At 35.0% G+C, this 23,150-nt stretch overlaps 2 protein-coding genes across 2 annotated transcripts in view; one reads left to right on the top strand and one right to left on the bottom strand.

The window, feature by feature from the left end:
- Positions 1–4,233: 4,233 nt before the first annotated feature.
- The window catches only part of hibch (3-hydroxyisobutyryl-CoA hydrolase), a 47,673-nt gene continuing 28,756 nt past the window's right edge, over positions 4,234–23,150 (bottom strand). Inside the window, exons 9-14 of the mRNA XM_056465722.1 lie at positions 21,782–21,868; positions 14,513–14,571; positions 12,265–12,346; positions 6,109–6,228; positions 5,898–5,931; positions 4,234–5,375 (exon numbers count right to left, since the gene is read on the bottom strand). Coding sequence (XP_056321697.1) covers positions 5,260–5,375; positions 5,898–5,931; positions 6,109–6,228; positions 12,265–12,346; positions 14,513–14,571; positions 21,782–21,868 — 498 coding nt within the window. The 3' untranslated portion in view covers positions 4,234–5,259. The remainder of the gene's footprint in view (positions 5,376–5,897; positions 5,932–6,108; positions 6,229–12,264; positions 12,347–14,512; positions 14,572–21,781; positions 21,869–23,150) is intronic.
- Positions 21,795–23,150, top strand: part of pofut2 (protein O-fucosyltransferase 2) — a 54,466-nt gene continuing 53,110 nt past the window's right edge. The window contains exon 1 of the mRNA XM_056465721.1: positions 21,795–21,904. The gene's annotated coding sequence lies outside the window, so the exon portion shown is untranslated. The remainder of the gene's footprint in view (positions 21,905–23,150) is intronic.

The following is a 23,150-nucleotide window of genomic DNA, read 5'->3' as shown; positions in this document are numbered from 1 at the left end:
AGTTGACATTTCAACTGTTTCAACTATTTCTGAGCGCTGCGTTTTTTTGGTGCCAATATGCATTCTGTGTGAATGTCTCCTAAATCTGTGCATGCGGTGAACATTTTGCAATGAAAACTGGTGGCACAGCAACAATTTTTTGCATTCACACAAATGCTACCAAATATATTTTGAGCTCGCATAGATAAAATTTCAGGCGCATATGCAACCAAAACGGTCGCCATTTCGAGCCCTACAATTTCAAATTCATGCAGGTTCAAGCACTTTGTCCAAAATCCAAGTACTTTTCTAACCTTGAAAACACTATTTTAAAAACAAACCCTGCATATAAAAGCCAGAATCTTTTTTAACAGGTCTATCTAAAGGGTTAATGCTGCCAACTGATAATCAACAGTAAAAATTACAAATTGTATCTCTACTCAACAGGGAAAAACACCAACAATCAAGAATGCATGATAATATGGTGTCATGGCTTTCCAGTCCAGAAATGTTGTTATAAAGGAAGTCAATAGACAAAAACAGCCACCAACTTTACGAAAGGGTAATACATTTGAACAATACACAAGGGTTAATATTCTCATCAGTAATCATAAAGTGTTACTAAAGATCTCTTTATCTACTCATATTTATGTTTATATATTAAAAACTTTAAATTTAGTTATCAGTTAAAAATCTTATATACATTGACAGTCATTCAATATAAAATAATCAAAGCTCACAACGTTTTTCAAATCAACGTTTTTAATAGAGCCGGTTGGTTTGGTTCATGGCTTTTAAACTCTTCACTGAAGAAATAGCTCTAATCCCTATGGAGAAAATGAATTAGAAAATGATTTCCGGAAGAAGAGGGCAGTCTCTGTTACGGCCTGTTGCAAAGACAATTAAGCAACTTCTGCACTTTGACCATTTTACTTTTGTAAAGAATGTCAGAGATGCAAAGTGAAGTCTTCAGATACAGAAGAGAGACTTATTGTAAAGTTTTTGAGGCCTTTCAGCACGTTACAGGGGTTTCTAACTCTTTTTAGCTTCCATTCTTTTACTATGCCAGATAGAAGTAGGATTTTGTGTTTAGGATGATGAACAACCAAAAGTGATCACATACAACAGGAAAAAAAAAGTGATGAAAGAAAAGCTGTACTGCAGTCAATGTGCTGATTTCTCCTAGGATCTACAGTTATCTCATAAATGTTTGATGAGCTGCTGATGATTCTGACCAAAATTGTTGTCTTTCATATTTATGTGTGTATTTCAGACAGAAGTGTTTCAACCTGTAATCTAAAGAAAAGGGAAAAAAACAAAACAAAGCAACGCCAATAAATAAAACCATGGCCTTCCTTGATACCTCAATTGTTGCCTTCTTTTGATTTCTTCTCTCATATCACTAAACATCATAACTTAAGACAGAATGGCTGAAGGTGTGTTTGTATGACATCGTGGTTACATGAATCTGCAAAAATGACTTGAAATACTGGCTTAAAGTGGAAGTGAAGCACTCAGTCAAGTTTACATTATTTTGTAAATTGGTTTCCACTGTATTGAAAACATATTAAACAAACTTGATTAATGAAACCATTTAGCAGAAAAGGGCATGTTTTACTATAGTTTTTAGAGCTAGGCCACTGCCATCTTGAAATATTGCTGCGTCTGACATGACGGGGTTGGTTCCGTTCCCTGAACAGATACAGTGGAAGTAATGGACTGAAAATGGAAACTGCAAAGTCAATAATTTAACCCAATGCCTGAAGTTGTGTGTTTGGAACTTGTGCAAATACAAGCATCAGATGTGTGTCTAATATATACAACATTTTTTATTCTATTTTTCTTTTTTTAGCCTTTAATTACCGATTATTTGATGCGCTTTGGTCCACTCTCTGTATTACCGCACGTTCACACAGAAAGCGGCGAGAGCGTCAAAGTAGCCGGAAGTCATTCATTTTCAATGAGAGCCGGTGGTGAGGATCAGCGCGGCGCGTCTTTGCCGGTGTGGGCGTCGAGGAGAGTTAAAATCAAGTCAACTTTATGGTAATGAGCTGTGACTCGGTTCGGCAGCAAGCAATCAGAATGAAGAAGTCCACTGCTTGAGAGGAGTTCAGAGAACACAGACCTGTGAACTTTGGTTCAGACCACAGTTGTTTCCAGGGGTTTGATTTATTGCGGTCGCCGGATTTTCAATTATTTACATTTTTTTTACAGGAACATGCATTAAATAAGTTACTGATGTGCATTAATGTTATATATATTTATTTTTAAAAAAGCAGGAATCTCACACGTCAGTACAAAACAGTATTGCTGCTTCAGGATATTTCAGACATATGGACATATTGGATAATTAAGTGGAGCAAAGCCACACCACATGCAACTTGATCTTTCGTAGTTAAATGGATTTGATAAGAAGTGCGCAACATTTTCAAGCTAGAAAGCATGCTTTATGCAAGAATGTAACTGATATGCTGCAACGGCTCCTTTAAATACGAGATCAATGTAGCGAATTTTGACGATCTCGCCGCCAGAGCTAAGGCAGACAGCGTTGTCGCCAGGGCAGCCAGAGCGACCTTGGACGCTCTAACCGTTTTCGGTTATTTTATATATTTTATTTATATTATATATATATATATATATATATATATATATATATATATATTTTTTTTTTTTTTTTCATTTTCTTTTCGGCTTAGTCCCTTTTATTAATCTGAGGTCACCACAGCGGAATGAACCGCCAACTTATCCAGCACATTTTTACGCAGCGGATGCCCTTCCAGCTGCAACCCATCACTGGGAAAAAATATATATATATACAGTTGAAGTCAGAATTATTAGCCCCCTTTTGAATTTTTTTCTTTTTTAAATATTTCCCAAATGACGTTTAACAGAGCAAGGAAATTTTCACAGTATGTCTGATAATATTTTTTCTTCTGGAGAAAGTCGTATTTGTTTTATTTCAGCTACAGTAAAAGCAGTTTAAATTTTTTTATGGACCATTTTAAGGTCAAAATTATTAGCCCCTTTAAACTTTTTTTTTTGATAGTCTACAGAACAAACCATCATTATACAATAACTTGCCTAATTACCCTAACCTGCCTAGTTAACCTAATTAACCTAGTTAAGCCTTTAAATGTCACTTTAAGCTGTATAGAAGTGTCTTGAAAAATATCTAGTCAAATATTATTTACTGTCATCATGGCAAAGACAAAATAAATCCGTTATTAGAAATGAGTTATTAAAACTATTATGATTAGAAATGTGTTAAAAAATCTTTCCGTTAAACAGAAATGGGGGAAAAAAAATAAACAGGGGGTTTAATTATTCTGACTTCAACTGTATATTAGACACAACTTTAATGCTTGTATTTGCATTGGGTTAAATTAGGCTTTCCAGTCTGCGTGTTCAGTCCTTTACTTCCACTGTATCTGTTCAGCTGAGGGAACGGAACCAATCCTGTGATGTCAGACAAAGCAATATTCCAAGATGGCCGTGCCCTAGCTCTAAAACTCTAAAGCAAAGTGGTTACAGTTTGTTTAATATATTATCATTAAAGTGGAAACCACTGTATAAAATGATGTAATCTTGACTGATGGCTTCATTTCCTCTTTAAGCCAGGCCAACAGTTGGTGATATAAAAAATCTTGGTAAAGAAAGGGTCCACCACTGCTGTTTTGTCAAGTACTCTTATTGGACATGTAATACACATGGAAATGACATCATCATTGTTAGAAGTTGGCATTTTAGTACATTGATAAATCAGCAATTTGAAACCATATTTGTGTGTGTGTGTGTGTGTGTGTGTGTGTGTGTGTGTGTGTGTGTGTGTGTGTGTGTGTGTGTGTGTGTGTGTGTGTGTGCGTGCGCGCATTTACAACCAAAACAAAATCTCATTTTTGATTGAAAATGGTGTTATGTCAGCATACATATAAACATTGTCCTTTCATCACTCTAACTGGAAAGTTTTATTATTTCTTTCATGATCTACTGTGTGAAAATCAAAAGTCTGACTGCTTTAAAAAATGCAAGCAAATCTCAGTGCACAATGTGATATGATTTGAGATATCGTTCACGTCTGTCCAGTAGTGCAAACGGTATGAGTGTGATTTTACTACTTTGGTTTAGGGATTTCAACAAGCCCTTAACACTAAGGATGAGCAACTCCTTAACAAACAACACGGATAAGCAGATTAACTAAACTGCTGAGTCTGTCAGTCAATTTGCTAATTAGTTCAATGAGGCAGAAGACCAGACTTTTTACACCTTTGTTTTTATTGAGATGTACTATGGGCATGTTAAAATTACATGGCATTTCTGCAATCAAAACCAAAAGTGCATATAAAACAATCTTATTTTTTTTGTTCCTGAAATATAGGTCACACAGTGTAAATCAACATCTATGTAGTTATATTGGCATAGCAAAGAAGGACTGAATCGTTAGAATTCAAGGCAGATTTAATTCAGATTTAATATGTCAAGCTTGATACGTTTATGCCATGGGAACGTCTTGTGTAGTAAACAGCACTGTGGTTAATGGCAGTCATATTGCATACTGTGCATCACATGACAATACTTTAATCCGACTGAACTGAATCGTGGCCAGGGCATGTGTTAAGGTTAATCACGGATTGCAGCATGTGCAAAAATCAGTGTCTGCCCTTTTATTTCCACAGGATTTACAAACGATTACACAATTTGGATGGAAAAAAAGACACCTCTAACAATGAAGTATGCAAGATACGATTCCCAACACTTTAATCTAAAGTGAGTGCTGTTAAATATTGTCTAAAGAAATAACCTAAAATGAAAATTCTATTATTATATCACTTTTGTCATTTTAAAACCAATATGAACACAAACTCTGGAGTATTTGTAGGACCTCTTCATATTTTATTTCACAGAAAATACCTGCATGACTGCTCAAAATTCTGATATCAACAACTGTAAATAAAAACACAAACATTTAACTGGGGTTAAGTAAATAATAACATAGTTTTCATTTCGTTTTCATTTGTTAACTCTCCCTTAATGCCATTTCCAAGTGGAATGGCATCAAGACACTCCCCAATTCTCTGAATTTCCAGAAGAAATCAGCATTGTTCATCATTTCAGCACAGGCATCACAGAAGTCTCAGAGGAACGTTTGCTTTAGCTGTAAGCAGCAGAATTATTTTTGCATTCGTCAGCTACTGCGTGCTGACAGAAATAACAATGCAGATTCCTTTGATAAATTTCAGAGATCTGTGAAAAAGCAACTTGCAGGATTTTTCAAATGACTTTCTATAGTTTGAGGTCTCTCTCACCCAGAGAGCTGAAACATTTGTCTACAAACTGCTCTGAGACCTCGGCCAGGGTAGAAGGTTTCCACTTTGGACTCTGGTCTTTATCGATTAGCACTGTGAATAGAGAGGGGGGAAAAATTATGCTCTCAATTTGGGGCAACAACTGGTTAGTTGAATGGAGCATTTCAATTCTAACCACACAAAACCCTGAATCATTACCATTTACAGATATTATTAGATAATACAATGATGAACAGATCAACAAAGCACATTAAAAATAATACAGGATCAATTTAATTAAATATCCTGTCTGGATGGTCCACACCTTTAATAATTAAACACAACTGATCAAATTTACTACTAATATATAATCAGGGTTCCCACTATAAGCCAAATGTCAAATTCCCTGACTAAAAAAATGAATATCTTTAATTGTGTGTTATCATGTCACAAATTTTTAAGACACAGCGCTAAAGCACAAAGCAAAGTTGGATGGTTTTAAAGAAAATGTATACACCCAAACAGTAGGGTTGTAATAGTTTGGGGTTATGTTGGGGTTCAATAATATCAATCCCCATATTGCCATAACCTGTGGGAACCCTGAATAACACATTTCAGTAAGAAAATGCATATTACCTGCTCTGACCCCCTCATAAAAATCGTGGCCATTCTGTAAAACAAGAGTGCAAACCCATGACTTGAATTACACAAATATTTCCCCAAATCTAATAAATGGCATACTGTGCAAAAAACAAACGAAAATAAAGCACCAATACAGCTTTAAGCTGATTTGATTTAGGTAATGAAATGATAAAGCAGCACATTTACTGAAAATTGCATTACATACCATACAGGCCTGGCTGAGTCTATACTCCATCACGAACACCTCCTGCAAACTCATTTTCGCTCCTTCCTCAATCTGCCTGAAAGTTAACTTCAGTGAAGTCGGTGACATTTTGGCAAGAGTCTGAAAAATTCAATAAAAGAAAACAACAACACGTTGTTGTATCTTTAAAGTATTATCTTCATACCTTATGGCTAGGAAGCATACTGATTTTTGTGGCAATAAAGAAAGTTCAAAATGATATTAATAAGGGTAACTCTTTATTTTGATGGTCCATTTGAGTATTAGTAGACTGTCTGCTTAATATCTGTTGATACTGCTCCTTCAACAGACATTTAACTGACTATAAGAAACTTTGCAAGTACATGTCAACTTACACTAAGCCCAACCTAACAGTCTACTTATAATCTAATGAGAATTAGTTGGCATGTAGATGCAACGTAACTTAAATTCAACAAATGGACCAATCAAAATAAAGTGTGACCATAATATTACCATAACTATTAATTTTTTACTCTGTACAAGACAGACATACAGCACAGTACTAAAAAATATAATTTTATTTAATTTATTTTACAGAACAACCTCTTCCAATTTAACCCCTTACAGATGAGGGAATGAAATCATAAATTCTTTTCATGGGGACACATTTGTACATTAAATTACATTATGTTACATTGTAGTTACCTCAAATTACAGTACATTGGTGAAAGGTTTATTACCCCTCTAAATGTAAATCTAAATATCTTGTGATACTAGAGCGGGGCGATTTGTCCTAAAAATGTTTTTTGTTTTTAATTGAACATTTTAACTATTACGATTAATGAACAATTATTTTATTTTTTTTATTTAAAAAGTTTTGTACAGTAAATAATACATATTACATATTATAATTGAGATAACTGCTCATATTACAAGTGTGAGATTTTTGAATGAAAAGTGCATTACATGATTTTAAAATAATTGAAAGAAACACACACTATCTACGATCATTTATTGAACATCAACATTAAACAACTGAAATTAAAACACACATTGCCTTAAACCAACAGTCACTTTTTTGTTATAAAAAAGTGAAAATAAATAACTTGCACTTTTGAAAACAAAATTAATTATTTTCAATGTTAAATTGTTGATATTAACAGTAGAAAATAAGCAGTATCTCTTCTAAATTAAATAACTCTTGTATATCCTGTAAATAATAGTTTAAACAGTGCCTTTCTTCAATCTTCTGTAAACAAATACTTTATGTAAATAATTTTATTGTAATGGAAAATATGCCGTCTCTTGTGCAGCTTCCAATCCTCGTCAATGTAGTGCAAACTTGTGATGTGTAGTTACTTTTTTTGAGAGGTACACGTGCGTTTGACATAGAAGTATAAAGCAGCCTTAACAGAGCGGGGGCACGTGACTCCACACATTGTAGGGAAAGTTATTGACAAAAAAAAAAAAATGTTTTAAAAAAAATCAACCCGGAAAAAAATGATTGATCATACACTGTAAAACCCTAAAAGTTAAGGCAACTCAAACCATTTGAGAAAACCGATTGCAACAAACCATTTCAGTTCAAAAACTAATCCTAATGAGTACTATGAACTATGAATGAAGAAAACTCAAGCCAACTGAGTACTGTAAAACCCAATAAGTTAAGTCAACTCAAACTGCTTGAGTAAACCGATTGCTACAAACCATCTGTTAAAAAGCTAATCTACAGTATATGATTACTGTGAACTTACTCCATTTAAGTTGAAGTAATGAAGTATTTAATCAACATTACCTTCACCACTGAGTTCAAAACTCTTTTCAAATGAGTAGAATTACTTTCAGTAAATTTTGAGTTCACTATACTCATTTCATGTGATAAAGTTGACTGTTGGGTTTAACAGTGTAGGTTCTGAATGTCGATTTTGATTACTTCTTGATTAATTGCCCAGCCCTATATGATACTTTTCCACCTCTTCAGAAATATATGATTTTAATTTAATCTTGAATTAGTATTTGATTTGATCAATGACCTTGAGAAAGACCTTTAGAACTCTAAAACGGTGCAGTTTTCCAAAACACATTTTGTAATGCATATTTAATGTATTTTACTTGAGCTCATTTAGCACTTTAATCATCATTTAGCTTTTTCCTTAAACTGTGGACATGTTTATCTCACAAAAAAAAATTATATATTAAATAAAAAATAATAATAAAATAAAAGTGAGAGCTTTAAAAGACATGAAATACAAACAGGGAAATTACAGAAGGGTAATGGCCAAATGTACTGTTGATAAAGAGAGGCTCATGTGAACAGAGAACCAATCCTTGAACAGCTTTGTGGTTACAGGAACTCTGCGTGACCTGCTCTCACATAAAGCACATTCAATGCAAACGGCATGTTTTTCTGTTTATATCAGTCACTTTGTATAATACAGTATAATGAGGTGGTGTGATTCGTTTTACTTTAAGCCATAAAAGGACAAAAACTAGAGTACAGAACCTTTGAAAATAACACAAAACTGAACAACAGCGATTGTAAATATTCAGCAATGAAAAGTCACCATGTCAAACATCAATTTCCTTTCTACGGCTCACTCTAAACAAAGTGATGCATGGCAAAGTGGCGCTATGGGAGGAAAAACAGAATGGCTTTGAAAAACTAATGAGGTATAATATGATTCAGGGCCCATTACGCAATACGAAAGAGGGTTTGCATGCGGCAGAGACCTCAAATGAGAAGCCGCACGCGCTCATTTCGTTGTTTATCTCTCCAAATATCCCGGAAACCATCACGCGCTTTACCCAGATGCAGGAGCAGGACACAGAAACACACTCCTGTATGAAGAAGAACAACCCTAAACCCTGCTACAATCTTCCCTATTCACCTCTTACTTTAGGAGGGTCGTAAAAACATCACATGAACTTTGGGCTGAGAATAAATAAATGACTCGCCTTCACACTAGGATGAAGAGATACAAAGTCATACTTTTTATGGCCTGTTTCAACTGAGTGGTACAGTACGGGTCACCTTTATCAGGCTTGCGTTTGCACTGCCAAAAGGGTACCAATGGTGGGGTGTACAACAGAAAGTTTCAGTCGACATCATTCTCGCTCGAGGAAATGTCAAAGTAAAGCTGTACAGTCAATCACATGTCATATGAGAAGCACTTTCCACAAAACAGATGCTTTATACACATAAATACTTGTGTATAAATGTTCATTTCTAACCTTTCTATGAACATGATTTAATTATAACTGCAGATCAATGAAATAGCCTACTGTAACGTCTGCAATTATATAAAATAAATAAATACATGCAACATATATGAACACATACAGACCCTTACAGTCTCTGATATGTTAACAATTTCAGAAAAACTACACACAGCATACATTTAGTCCTTATTTGGTTCAAAAGCAACACGTAACATACTGTATAGCCCAGTCAGTGCAAACCTCTCATCTGCATCTTTAATCTTCACCAGCACATGTAACCTCTGTTAGAGAGTAATTCCATAATTCCGAGTTCACAATAGCCAAAAAGGCAATGATAATAGTTAAACATGGCAGTTTGTTCATGTTTTAGGCTGCTGAAACACTTATTTGCTCCTTTGTTTTTTCGTGCTTCACCGCTTCTGAAAGGATGTCAGAAGCACTTCAATAATCACGCGCATGTTATTATCATCAGCTCAAGAACTTCGTTATTTCAAATATAGATGAGCAGTAAGCTCTCAGGAGAAAGTGAAACTGCACGCGCTTTAGACGGCCTTGTAAACAACGGTGGGGCACAGGGTAGATTCTGCTCTTCTTTTTGCCTTTGTGGCTGTTCATCAAGATGATGGCAAGGTTTGTTTAAGCTCGGGTTGACCATGGCTTGTTATTATATGTATATATTATTACGGTGTAATGTCTCGGCTGTCTATTTTAAAATGGGCTTCCTCTGTTTTCATTCTCCTGACTTGTGCACAAGCTAGTGACGCATCTCTGTAAACCAATAGCGTTCATTTGTGTGTCTTGCTCCACCTTTTGGTACGAAGCGTACCGTACCACTCAGTGAAAACGGGCCATAAAGGTACCAAAAATAACATATTTCCACTGAGTGGTACGGGACGCTTCGGTGCGCTTTTATGGCCGTTTTCCACTGTCAAAAGGTACCTAAAAGTGAAAAGCATGTGTGAATAAGTACACTTTTCACAGATCTCTCTTTTAAATTAATATTTTGTATAGGGTACTTTTCAATAATATATTTGTGTACATACATTAGGTTAGTCAGTACTAAAGCCAAAACTGGAACTAATATAACAAAAAAAAATATGTTAGGGAAAAAATATTTTATTTTTTGCAATAACTTGTTTGAATTGAAATGTATCTTTCTATTCTTAATGCTGTTAAGTGAGCAAACACTTATTTTAATGGAAATGATAATGTTCTGTAAACGTGGACTGTGAATGAAAGTGAAAGTGTTGGAATAAATGAAGCATTGTACACTACTATGTTTTAAAGCTAGCTCTCTGTGGCTCTAAATAAAAAGCTATTCTAATATGATTTTCAAATGAGTTCACACTTAGCTGATGATTTATTATCAGCATGTTTGGCATGCTGTCCCGGGAGAGAGCCCTGAGCTCATAGGATCCTCGAGCCCGGGGGTCCCTCCTATTTGCAGGGTGAGAGGGGAGTTTGAGCTCAGGTAGATCTCGAGAACTCCCCTGCTGTTTGAAGCTAGTGTGCAATTAGGGATTGTTATGAAGGTATAACTACTTACTAGAAGCACGTTTATAGTGCCGATTTGGATTAGTCAGTTAACTCAAGTTGTATGTTCTTTTTTTGGATGGTGGGAGGACACCCTGGGGAAATCTACACGAGCACAGGGAGAACATATAAACTCCGCACAGAAATGTCGATTGGCCTGGTAAGAACTAGAACCAATTACGTTCTTGCTGTGGGGAAACATTGCTAACCACTGGGCCACCGTGCTGCCCATCTAGGAAAGGAGGAGGAGTAGGGGAGGAAGGGGGCATTCTTCAAAATGAAGATGCCTATGGTGTGGAACTTAGCTTATTTATGGAGACTTAAGAATCGTCTGATTGGTGAATCATAAATTGAATAATGCAGGACCTGCCACGAGCAATCATAAGCACATTATCCTCTCGAAATTAGTTTATACATAAACTTCACGCTTATAAAAACTTTATAACTGCTCTTTGTAATGTTACATTCAGAGCTTGTTCATGGCAAATGTTACTTTGTTAATAAAATAAATCATTTTTAAGATGGCAGCACATAGATTATAATTATAAACAAAAGAACAGGAGCTCTAATTTTGCTTAAACTGTAACATTGAACAGTTGTATTTGCACAGCCGAAGCAACAGAAAAAAATGTTGATTTAAGAATAGTTTTGGAATCAATAAGTGACTCTTATAATCAGAATCGGATCAGATTGTGAACTCCCTAAAAATTCCCAGCCTTAATGAATATTCTGTCATAAAATATATTCACATCATATGTTTCAAACCTGTATAACTTTCATTTTCTCAACAAAACCAAATGGTGAGAATATTCTTTAAGTGTTATGAAAGTGAATACGGACCTGGGCTGTAAAACTTGGAACTAAGTAAATAAAGCATCATAAAATGGGTTCAAATTAAAGGGTTTTCAGCCAAAAATGAAAATTCTGTGATCATTTACTCACACTACAAATCTATTTGTGATTCCTTCCTTTATAAAACACAAATGGAGATATTTAGTATATTTAACAGATACTATGACAACCGTAGTATATGTTGATGGCCACTGGTTTCCAACATTCTTCAAAATATCTTCATTTGTGTTCAACAGAGGAAAGAAATTCATAGAGCTTTAAAAGCACTCGAGGGTGACTAAATGGTGACAGAATTTTCATTGTTGGGTCTCTGTGGTGAGTTCAAGCTAGCTTTTTTGGCCCACATGCAGCTGACACGATGCGGCAACACAGTCAGATTTCAGCACTGCCAGTTCTTTGAAGTCAGCTTGGTGTTTCGCAGCCATAAGTAGCTTTGTCTAAGCACAAGTCTGAAATACAAATTGTGACTGAAATATCTGTGCTGCATGGGTTTGGAATGATACGAAGATGCAGAGATGACTTTCACTTTTACCGTGTTATTTTTGGTAATGTTTAGTCATAGCTTAAACCCACCTCAGCCTGTTTCAGTGCAAATGCCGAGCCATCTTTCATAAGGTTCTCCATGATCTCCTCTACACTTCCAGCTGAAAATAGCCTAAAACAGCAGAACAATAATGAAATTTACAGGGTCATTCCTACAAACACAAACACGCATACAAAAACCCCATCTGAGTAAGTTTTTCCGCATCGTGCAGTCAAGCCAAATTAGTCATCAGATTTAATCCTGGGACAGCAGATTAGTTCAGCATCAACTGATGTTATGTAAGGCTCATATGCAAACTTAACAAAAAAAACAAACAAACAGGTAAACAAGGGGTGTATAGGCTCATGAATAATTTGTCCCCGGAAGAACAGATGCAAAGATAATCTGCACACGCTCTAGTTATGGTGGAAGTGCATTTTGAAGCCTATCCAATATTTATCAGTCTCATCATTTCAGCCCTTTGATCAAAATAATGAACTTTTCCTCTGCACACAAAATTATGGGCATTTCAGAGTGCTAGAAATAGCCTGGAAGTCTCAGAGTTTTAGCAGCACTTTAAGGCTGTTGTTTAAAGCTTATCCAGTAAAACAGAAGTATAACTCATCCAGTGTGAAGTCTAGTGAAGTCAGGCCAGAACTCTTCCTGCTGGTGATTTTGACTAGCAGTAACTGTCACATATGAAAAATAATGCAAATACATACAGTAGTGTCATTTACACCTAAAAGTCACACATAAATAGTGCTGATTAATACTAGGGCTGGGGGACATAGCTAAAAATGTGTTGAAGTCAGGATTTTGTGTTTATAATCATTTCTGAATAAAAATAATCTAAATCAATGAATCATTATGAAGATATTACAAAAGATTTCCTATAAAAGCTATTCATCTTAACTGTCTATTAATCAAAGACGCTAAAAAATAAAGCAGTTTTCCATTAATATACTACAACTCTGACAAAAATGACATAGCTAAAATGTGTTGAAGTCAGGAATCTTTTTTATAATAAACAATTTCTGAATAAAATCAATCTAAATCAATGAATCATTGCAAAGATATTTCAAAAGATTTCCTATAAATGCTATTCATCTTAACTCTGTATTCAGCAAATTTCCTAAACAATTATCCAGTTTTCCATAAATATATTAAGCAGCACAACTACAACTGTGATAACAATGAGGAATTAGGACCACCAAATCAGAACACTAGAATGATTTCTGATAGATGATAGATGAAAAAATGCAGATAGTTATTGTATCAACACCATTTATACAAATAAGTTGCAGATAAATAGTGCTGATTTATACTAGGGCTGGGGGACATAGCTAAAAATGTGTTGAAGTCAGGATTTTGTATTTATAATAAATCTTTTCGGAAAAAAATGAATCTAAGTAATCATTGCGAAGATATTTCAAAAGGGTTCCTATAAATGCTATTCATCTTAATTGTCTATTCATCAAAGACTCTTAAACAATTATCCAGTTATCCATAAATATATTAAGCAGCACAACTACAACTGTGATAACAATGAGAAATGCTTCTCAACTGTAGAATGATTTCTGATAGATCATGAGACACGAAAAACTTTAGTAATTCTGTGGAAAATGGACTTTCATCCTAATGATCTTTCATCCTAACCCTAATGACGACTGGCAACTTGGATTTGAACGAAACAACCTGTTTACTGAAGTACTGAGAGTGTGTCGGTAGCCATAGGTAAAGTCACAACATCTAATGCTGTTGCAAACTTAGCGAATATAGCAGCATACCAGTTATGCTTAATTATACCCTCTCAAAAATAAAGCTGCAAAAGGTGTTGCTGGGGTAGTACCTGTTCAAAAGGTACACTTTTGTAATTTACAGTTGGACATTAGTACCTATAGGGTACACTTTTGTACTATTACACTTCACTTTTGTACCTTTAAGGTAATATGCGGTAAATGTTTGTACTTTGTTTAGGTATTAATATGTACCTTTAAGGACATGTTTATGTCCCTTTAGAAAAGTTATCACCACAGTGACAGATGTTGTACCTTTATATGAGAGTGTAAGCATCACATGATTACTGCCACGTTTCTGGTGTTTCACATTTCTCATCTATAGCCTATGTAGTTTCACATCTGTTTACCTTCCTTCTGTAGAATATTTAAAAGATTTGATTTGTCCCTTTAAAACACTTAAAAAAAAAAAACACCGGCCTACAAGATTGGTTTTTCATTTGATGGGAGAACTTAGGGCTATAACAATAAAGCAAATGGTTTATTCTAGGCTAAGGCTTACCTGTCGATGGCCTCTGTCTGTTCCTGGAGGACGAACGGTTTCTCAGCATCCAGATGGCTCTGAGGAGACATATAACAGCAGCTTGTGTTTAGACATCGGCTGAAGCACATACTGTATATAGAGCTGTATTTCAACACAGACAACTGCAAACCTCAACTGTCTGTGTGTGTTTGAGTATCTGAGAAGCCATTTTTGTCCTGTCAGGCTGACACCATGGCTGTGTCTAAAGCTGAAAAATGCTCCTCAGGCAGTTTATAGTGATGGAAAGTTATAGTGGCAAGTCTCATCTAGCATGTGACACTCAAGTGTGTCCTGTCTAATTTAAAAATACTTTTTTCCCCCTCGATTTATAGAATGCAACAATATAAATGTCATTTATGTACCATCTTGTCAGTCACTTAGAATTCAGAGTCCTTCTGTAGTAGGGCTGCACAATATATTGTTTTAGCGTCGATATAGCAATGCGTGAATCCACAAGTCACATCGCAGGATGTGGAATGTGGAGTCAGGGTTTGAGTTGACCAGACACAACAGAGAATTTTGGAGTCATTTAACCATAATAAAGTGAAAGTTTATCAATTGTTTGAGATTTTAAAGCCTGTGTAAACATTATAAGTGAGTTTAGAGCATTTGGGAACAATAAATTATACAGTTTGTAGCTTTAACAATGATTAATTGTATTTATTATTTACACAATGAAGAATATACAGATTTATTGTACATTTGATTATTTTATTTCAGTACCTGCGTACTGCTAGATTTCTTCATTTGTATATTTGCTCTATTATTCTCTGCTTGTAATTTGTTTATTATATTTTATGCAGATGCACTCCTTGACAAAACTATCCCCATCAATCTGAAATTATTAATGGTGCAGTAGGTGATTGTCTTCAGAAACATTTTTGGTTGTGCAGGTCTGAATGTATTTCTATGTTTTTTTTAGTGCTGTCAAAATGAGCGTGTTAACGCATGTGATTTATTTGAAATATTTAATGCACTAAAAGAAATGAACGCAGTTGCAATTTTTTTTAATTTCCTGTTGTGGTCGACGAGTGTTCAACGTGCAAAGAAATATGGATAAGACCAAGGAAGGACTTCAGGAAAGTTTCAGTATAAAACAAGTACTATTGCATTACCACTCTATCCAGCGTTTCCTCCAGAGTTTCATGTAATTTTGTGTTTAATTTTTAATCTTTCGACTTTTGTTTTAATGGAATTTGACACCACATGCCGAATGGAAAGAAAAACCTCCGCATTTCGTGACTTTGATGGTCCTTTAAGGTAATCAAAAAAAATCCCTGTTTACATGGTAGACTCTTTATCGGAGTATTATCTTAATTATATTAAAAGTGGAGTATTGGTGTCCATGTAAAGTTACTCAGAAAGTGCCAGATGATGTCGCAAGCTGTCAAAGACAGCGCATTCCTCTGCCTTTAAGATGATTCCATGAGCTCTCAAATGTTTCATTAAGTTTGACGTGTTTCCCGCTTAAACGCAACTTTTGTAAAGCGCCTGCTTCACGTTGCTTTGTCACAATCCTTGCTTGTAAAATATAGCCATATTTAGAATGCTTAGTTTAAGCGAATTTGATGAACGCGATCGTACATGTTGTTGAATCTGAAGGGAGTCGCTCACCGGGTGTGCTGTACTCCGTGCGTTTTGTGTGTGTGTGTGTGTGTGCGTGTGTGCGCAGGTATCCTAGCAACAAGAACAAACGTCTAAATATCACCAACGGTGTCCGTATCCCTCAAAGTTGTTTAGAATTCAATGTTTAGAGATGGTGTGACCAAAGTCCCTGTAAGAATGTCTTCGGTGTGACAACGCCTACCTGTGGGTGCCTTTGATGTACCCCTTGATGCTTCTTACATCCTTGTCGTAGCACCAGTGTCATCAAAATTAGGCACTGAAATTCATATGCTGATTCTGTGATTCTGCTTGTTAGAGACTGTTCTCACTCTCAGCTCAAATCATTCAAAAGAAAAGATCCACATTGTCCCCTGATAATGTCCACAGACTGGACTGTCTTAGCAACTGGCTGAATGTAAAGGAGAACTAAACAAAATTGTTTCTACTTTATAATTAATGTTCTCAACTCTCAGCAGTACAACTTTTCAATGAGTGCAATTGTCTGTATTCATTACTTTATTATTAATTTTCCATTTTCAATGCCTCTTTTTTGGCATTTTTCTGCAGTCCACTTAGAATCCAACATGGAAATCGATTTTTTTTCTTCATTGGCATTGATTGTTTTGAAATTCAAATGGGATTTACATGCCTGTGTTTTTATTTCTGTAATAAATATGGCTGTCAAGCCAATCGTTTGAGGATGTTGATGGTTTATTGCAGGTATGTTGTTTACAAGTTAAACAGAAATTCTTATGTACAATCATATTTTGAATTTAAAATAGTTTTTTGTCTTGTGTTTTTTTAATCGATTGACAGCACTAGTATTTTTATATTCTGGGTAAGGCATAAGACTAAAATGTTCATCCAGTTAAAAATTGTCGGGCCAATAATTCCCATAATTGTGATAATTAGCCCTAACTCTCTGTTAGCAAATGTAGATTTGTACACGTTTGTGCGTGCACATGGACACGAGAGAGTGACAGCGGTAAAAACAAATGCTGAATCAAATCTTTTTAAAAACCTGAATCAATATTGGAGTTACTTTTGCACACTGGAGGAAGGATCACACCATGGCTGAAGGATTTCTTTAAGACAGGTCATGTTATGTTTTCAAACTATTTTAGTCAGAGCTTATGTAGATTGTGCTGTGTTACTAATGGGTGATATGCACGGAATTATTGTTCAGCCACTGAAATCTTTCAGCGAATGATTGATGTGACTGTTTTCATTTTCATAAGGGACCTTTTACAGCAGCGATAATGTAGATTTATATTTAGTTTAATAACAAAACACAAGTACATAGTGCTATTCCGTCTTGCCTGCTTTACTGAGGTGAAGTTGGTTTTATATTCACATCACATTGGTTCATGTTTGAACAATGACAACCTGTGACGTGCTCCTTATATTGTTTACCGCTACTCTGAATATTTGGTCTGAAATAGCATGCTATAATGGCTTCGTAATAAGTATAATTCCTGCACCCCAAGGGCAAACATTAAGCATACAGTAGTCGCTTTAGGACAAAGCATGTGAGAGAGTGAGACCAGCAATCCTTGCATGCATGAAATATTGTACATGATGACAAGTTTTGCTGGCTCCACAACTAAAAACGTGCTAGATATAGTACAGTTTTTCAATCGGAATTGTAGTATTGTCATTTTAAATCTCCAAGCGTTGCAACTGTTCTTAAAGCTACCAGATTTGACCTATTTGTCAGTTTTTAAAATGATAAACATTTACAACATCGGTCTAAAACTCCATTCCTGGAGGGCTGTAGCTCTGCACAGTTTTGCTCCGACCCGAATCAAACACAGTTGATCCAAATAATTTAGGTGTTCAAAAGAGTTATGAACACCTTCATTAGTTGGATCACCTGTGTTTTATAAGGGTCGGAGCTAAACTGTGCAGAGCTTGAGAGTTTGAGACCTATGATTTACAATGACTAAATTATAAATCAGAATATGTTGTTTCATATTTAAATACATTTATCTGTAATGCTGAATGATGCTCAACTTTTATTTCAATCATATTCTAATTACATACTTGCACACTTGCATTTATATTTATACACACACTCTGTTTATACACAATGCTTATACACTGTGAAACACTTGTACACTGTTTACTGACTGTTTCATAATCAGTCCATTTATTTCATTTTCTGTGTAGGTGTATATGGTTGGTTGAGCTAATTTACTCTCTCTTAGTGCTTAAAAGCTGTGACATGAATCCCAGTGACATTTCATTTTACGCCTGCTCTACAAATGCACAGACATCTCTGCTTCAGTACATTTTTTTCTTCAGAATCCACAATTCACCATTAGCACACTCTGAATACCGACTGTAAGCATCGATATTCCTCCTTTATCAGCTGAGGTGTGGATACACCAACATTTTATCTTCAGTATTAAACAATCCACAGGCTTTAAAGTGCAACCTTGATGATCATAGTTGATATAAGTGTAGGATTTTATGGCTTAGTGACAGCTGCTGTAGATAAAACTCTCTTTGAAGACGAAGTACTGCCAGATGTAAATAAAATTCACTGGCCATTAGTGCCATGTCATAGTGCAAAGAGTACCTGTAAATAATTCACAGCGTCTGTATTTTTAATTAGCTTACTATCAAGATGTGTCGAGGCAGAAGAGAGCAGAATAAAGGGAAGGATCAAAAGGGGAAAGCTAATCTGTTGTCCGGAGCATGAAACCCGCTGGACATCAGTCTCTCTTTTTCTCTTTTTCTCTTTCTCTCTTTCTCTCTTTCTCTCTTTCTCTCTCTCTCTCTCTCTCTCTCTCTCTCTCTCTCTCTCTCTCTCTCTCTCTCTTTCTCTCTCTCTCTCTCTCTCTCTCTCTCTCTCTCTCTCTCTCTCTCTCTCTCTCTCTCTCTCTCTCTCTCTCTCTCTCTCTCTCTCTCTCGAGGATTTCTGGAAAGCCGTGTGACGTAAAGACTGTATGAGTCACAATAATCCTGCCTTAGACACTCCTGTTCGACACACACAACTACACAGCATTAACCGCAGATGGCCAAAAATCCATACCACCAAACCATAATGAGTGTAATGTGTACAGTTAAAAACAATAGAGGACTCAGAGCTTTAGACAGGCTCAGAATACTCAAAAAAAACAACAACTATATATTACTGAATATTTAGAGATGTAATGATTCACTCAAGTCACACTGTGATATAATTTGTTCACCATGCAATTGTCTCATTTTTTTATATGTCCAATAATTTTTTCTGCCAAAAATCTTAATTAGGGCTGCACAATATATCATTTCAGCATTGAAATCGCAATTTGATCATTCACAATGTTGAGATTGTACTAAATTGTATTATTTGCATGTGTTTTTGAGACCTGTGACTGTATATTGTATCAATTTCATTGATTTGAAAAGCACTCATGCACAAGAAATTTGACAGTTTGGAACTTTAATGACGATTGATTTTACTGAATTCTTTTTATCTTGATTATTCAATTACTGTACCTGAATCTTGTTAGACTTGGAAAACGATAAAACACTGTTCATTTCAAGTGTATATTTTTCTTTATTGTATTTATAGAATGTTTATTAGATTTTATGCATATCAGTTCTTTCCAAATAGAGCTTTTCAAGTCATTTGGTGGAATTGTATTCAAATCGCAACAGTTAAGTTCAGAATTGTTAGCCCCATTTGAATTATTTTTTCTTTTATTAAATATTTCCCAAATTATGTTTAACAGCAAGGAAATGTTCACAGTATGTCTCATAATATATTTTCTTCTGAAGAAAGTCTTATTTGATTTATTTTAGCTAGAATAAAAGCAGTTTTTAATTTTTTAAAAACCATTTGAAGGTCAAAATTGTTAGCCCCTTTAAGCTATTTTTTTCCTATAGTCTACAGAACAAACCATCGTTATACAATAACTTGCCTAATTACCCTTACCTGACTAGTTAACCTAATTAACCTAGTTAAGCCTTTAAATGTCACTTTAAGCTGTATAGAAGTGTCTTGAAAAATATCTAGTCAAATATTATTTACTATTATTATTATCATGGCAAATATAAAATAAATCAATTAATAGAAATGAGTTATTAAAACTATTATGTTTAGAAATGTGTTGAAAAAATCGTCTCTCCGTTAAACAGAAATTGGGGGAAAAATAAACAGGGGCGCTAATAATTCAGGGGGGCTAATAATTCTGACTTCAACTGTACATTGCAGAATAAAAAAAATATCGCAATGTTAAAGTTTTCCAATATTGTACACTGAATTGTCAAATAAAAATTGAAAACAAACCCCAAACCAAATAAATGGATAACACAAATACAATAGATCTCTTCATATACACAAACTAAGGTTTTTGTTTCAAAATAGGTTTCTTTTATTTGTTGAGCACAAAAGAAGAGATTCTATATAATGTCAGAAACTGGTGTCCACCATCTACGGATGTCAATGCCTACAATTTCCAACATTCTTCATTATATTGTAAATGGTGCATACATTTTTATTTTAGGATGAACTATCCCTTTAATAAACTTGCCATGGTAGTTGGTGTTACATGTAATTTTGCTTTTTTACTTGAAATAGAAGCTATTTACAGTACGCTGCAAAAAATGCCTAGATTGCTAGTCCAAATATCTATAAATTCTTAAATCAAGAAGCATTTTCTATAGACAAGCAAAACATATTGTCTTGTTTTAAGAAATAATAATATTAAGCAGATTTTTCAGTGGGTGCACATGGCTCCTGAACAGCATAAAAGTAAGAGAATTAGTGGATTTCTTTCTTTCTTTTTTAAACTTTAACCCATTGAAAAGGAAAACAGTTTCTTAATAAATTAATTAGATTTTTAACAATATTTTATGTTTTGTTTCTCGCATATAGTTTTACTATTTATAGTTTAAACTATTTATGTTATGTGGGTGAAAAGTATATTTCAATCTGGCTACCTCCGCAAGTATATTTCAAACCTGTGGGAAACACTGAGTAATATCATTAGATTTGATTGAGGACGAGGCATCCTTAAAATCAACAATTCTAGTATACTTTGGGCTTAACACTGCAAATGAGAATGATAACCCAGGCTTTAGGAATGTACAGTGTGAAAAATCAGCAGTATTAATTGTTAATGGCAGGGAAATTATGAGGTGTGTGAAACATGAAACAAAATAACGCAGGATTCAGTTGACCAAGGTTTTAGGATGATCCAGAATTAACTATTTTAAAAGTGATAAGCTCTAATGAGGTTTAAACATCAAACATTTTTAAAATACCTTTTTGTTTAGTGGATAAAATAAAAGTTATGCCAGTGGAAAAAAAAAGATTCATTGGATTTACAACATTTTTTTTAGGGTAAATGCCTGCAAGCAATTTATATGGGCTGAATTTAAGCATATTAAGTTGATCAATATTACATTTAATTTGTTTGTTTAATGTGAGGCCGTCCATTTGATGCGAGAAAACCTTCCACATTTGTGTTGCCACATGGCATTTCATTTGAACCATATAAAGATGTACTGAAAGCAGATCCAGCAGTGTTGTACTGTGGCTATGGTAACAGCTTATACAAGCCCAGCACTGTGTAGTGTAACCACAAGCACAGAGGTTATAAAAGTCTGCACAGAGAATTTTAAAGAGTCACATCTGTCTCTGCCACATACCTGTTCCTGATAAGAGTCCAGTAGCTGAGCCACATCACTGATAGATGGAGACTTCAAGTCAACAAGATCCTTCTCAAGAGATGCAATCTGATAAGAGAAAAATGAGACAATTCTCAACTACAGGTATACCAAAAAATATTGTGGGTATAGATCAAATGCTGAGAAGCAGAGAAGGGAATGTGTTGTTTACAACAGGAATTTTTACAAGGTGTTTCCTGATGTTAACTGCAGGGGCACAGAGAATCAACAGCTCTGATCTGAAACAGTGAGCCGTCTACCCACCTTTAAAGTCATCTCAAGCATGCTCCTAATATGAAAAAAGCTTCTTTTGGCTGCATTGCATGTATCTATTTATATGTATAAAAGGGTATAAAATGTCCCAGAAGGGCAGGGTTTTTCCTGGCTTAAAATGAGGTTGAGGAGGTATCCCAATCGTGAGACTTTTGGTAGGTGAAACGAACACATTTTACATTGTTCTTTTAATGTTATCAGGTAAAATATTCTCTTATTTAAAAAGACTAACAATAAATCTAATTAAATCCAAGGCCAGTGCCTGAGCATCAGTTGTGGTCTGTTGGTAGCTGTGAATGCCTGTCTGATTTTTGTCTAAAGGTGGAGGTGGTACAAAATTTGATGGATCTGATTTGATGGTCTTGTTTCAATGGTCAATCCAATCACAATGCTAAATAAAAAAATTGTATTTAATATTTTTCTATAACATATACATTTAGGTGTACTAGTTTTTGGACCGTTATCGTAAGTTATTTTGTTAGATAAGCTCCAGATTTAAAGACCACTATTCTTTCTAAAGCTGCTTTGGAACTATATGCACCGTGCAACGCACTATACAATCAAACAGAATAGAATGTATAGAACTAGGAAACTAAAGGTAGCGTGACATTTAATGTTATAATTAAAGTCTTACATTGAAAATATTTTAGATTTTTTTCCCCTTCACTTCGGCGAGAGCATCAAAGTAGTCGGAAGTCATTCATTTTTATCAGTAAAATCAACGGGAAAGCAGTGCGGCGCATTTTGTATCGCATCAAGAGGAGTTAAAATCAGGTCGGCTGTATGGTAATGAGCTCTGGCTATAGTTTTGCGTCATAGTCCACACCTTGAGAAGGCTCCAGAGTAATAAATACATTTTATAATAAATACATTTCGGTTCGGACCACATTAGTTCCCAAGCAAAACAAAGCAGAGTTTGATTATTGTTATAGTGCTCAGCGTAATTGAGTGCACCCCATTTTGAAAATGAATATTTGTATCCATTTCTCAGTGAATATAGGCAATGTATTTTGGTGCATTTAAACAAAACCGATTTATTAAACAGATATATTTACGAAAATAATATTTTAGTTACCAA

This window comes from Danio aesculapii, chromosome 9, assembly GCF_903798145.1.
Source record: "Danio aesculapii chromosome 9, fDanAes4.1, whole genome shotgun sequence".
Classification (NCBI taxonomy): domain Eukaryota; kingdom Metazoa; phylum Chordata; class Actinopteri; order Cypriniformes; family Danionidae; genus Danio; species Danio aesculapii.
Note: the sequence above shows the minus strand (reverse complement) of the source record. Positions and strands in the feature narration are given on the sequence as shown.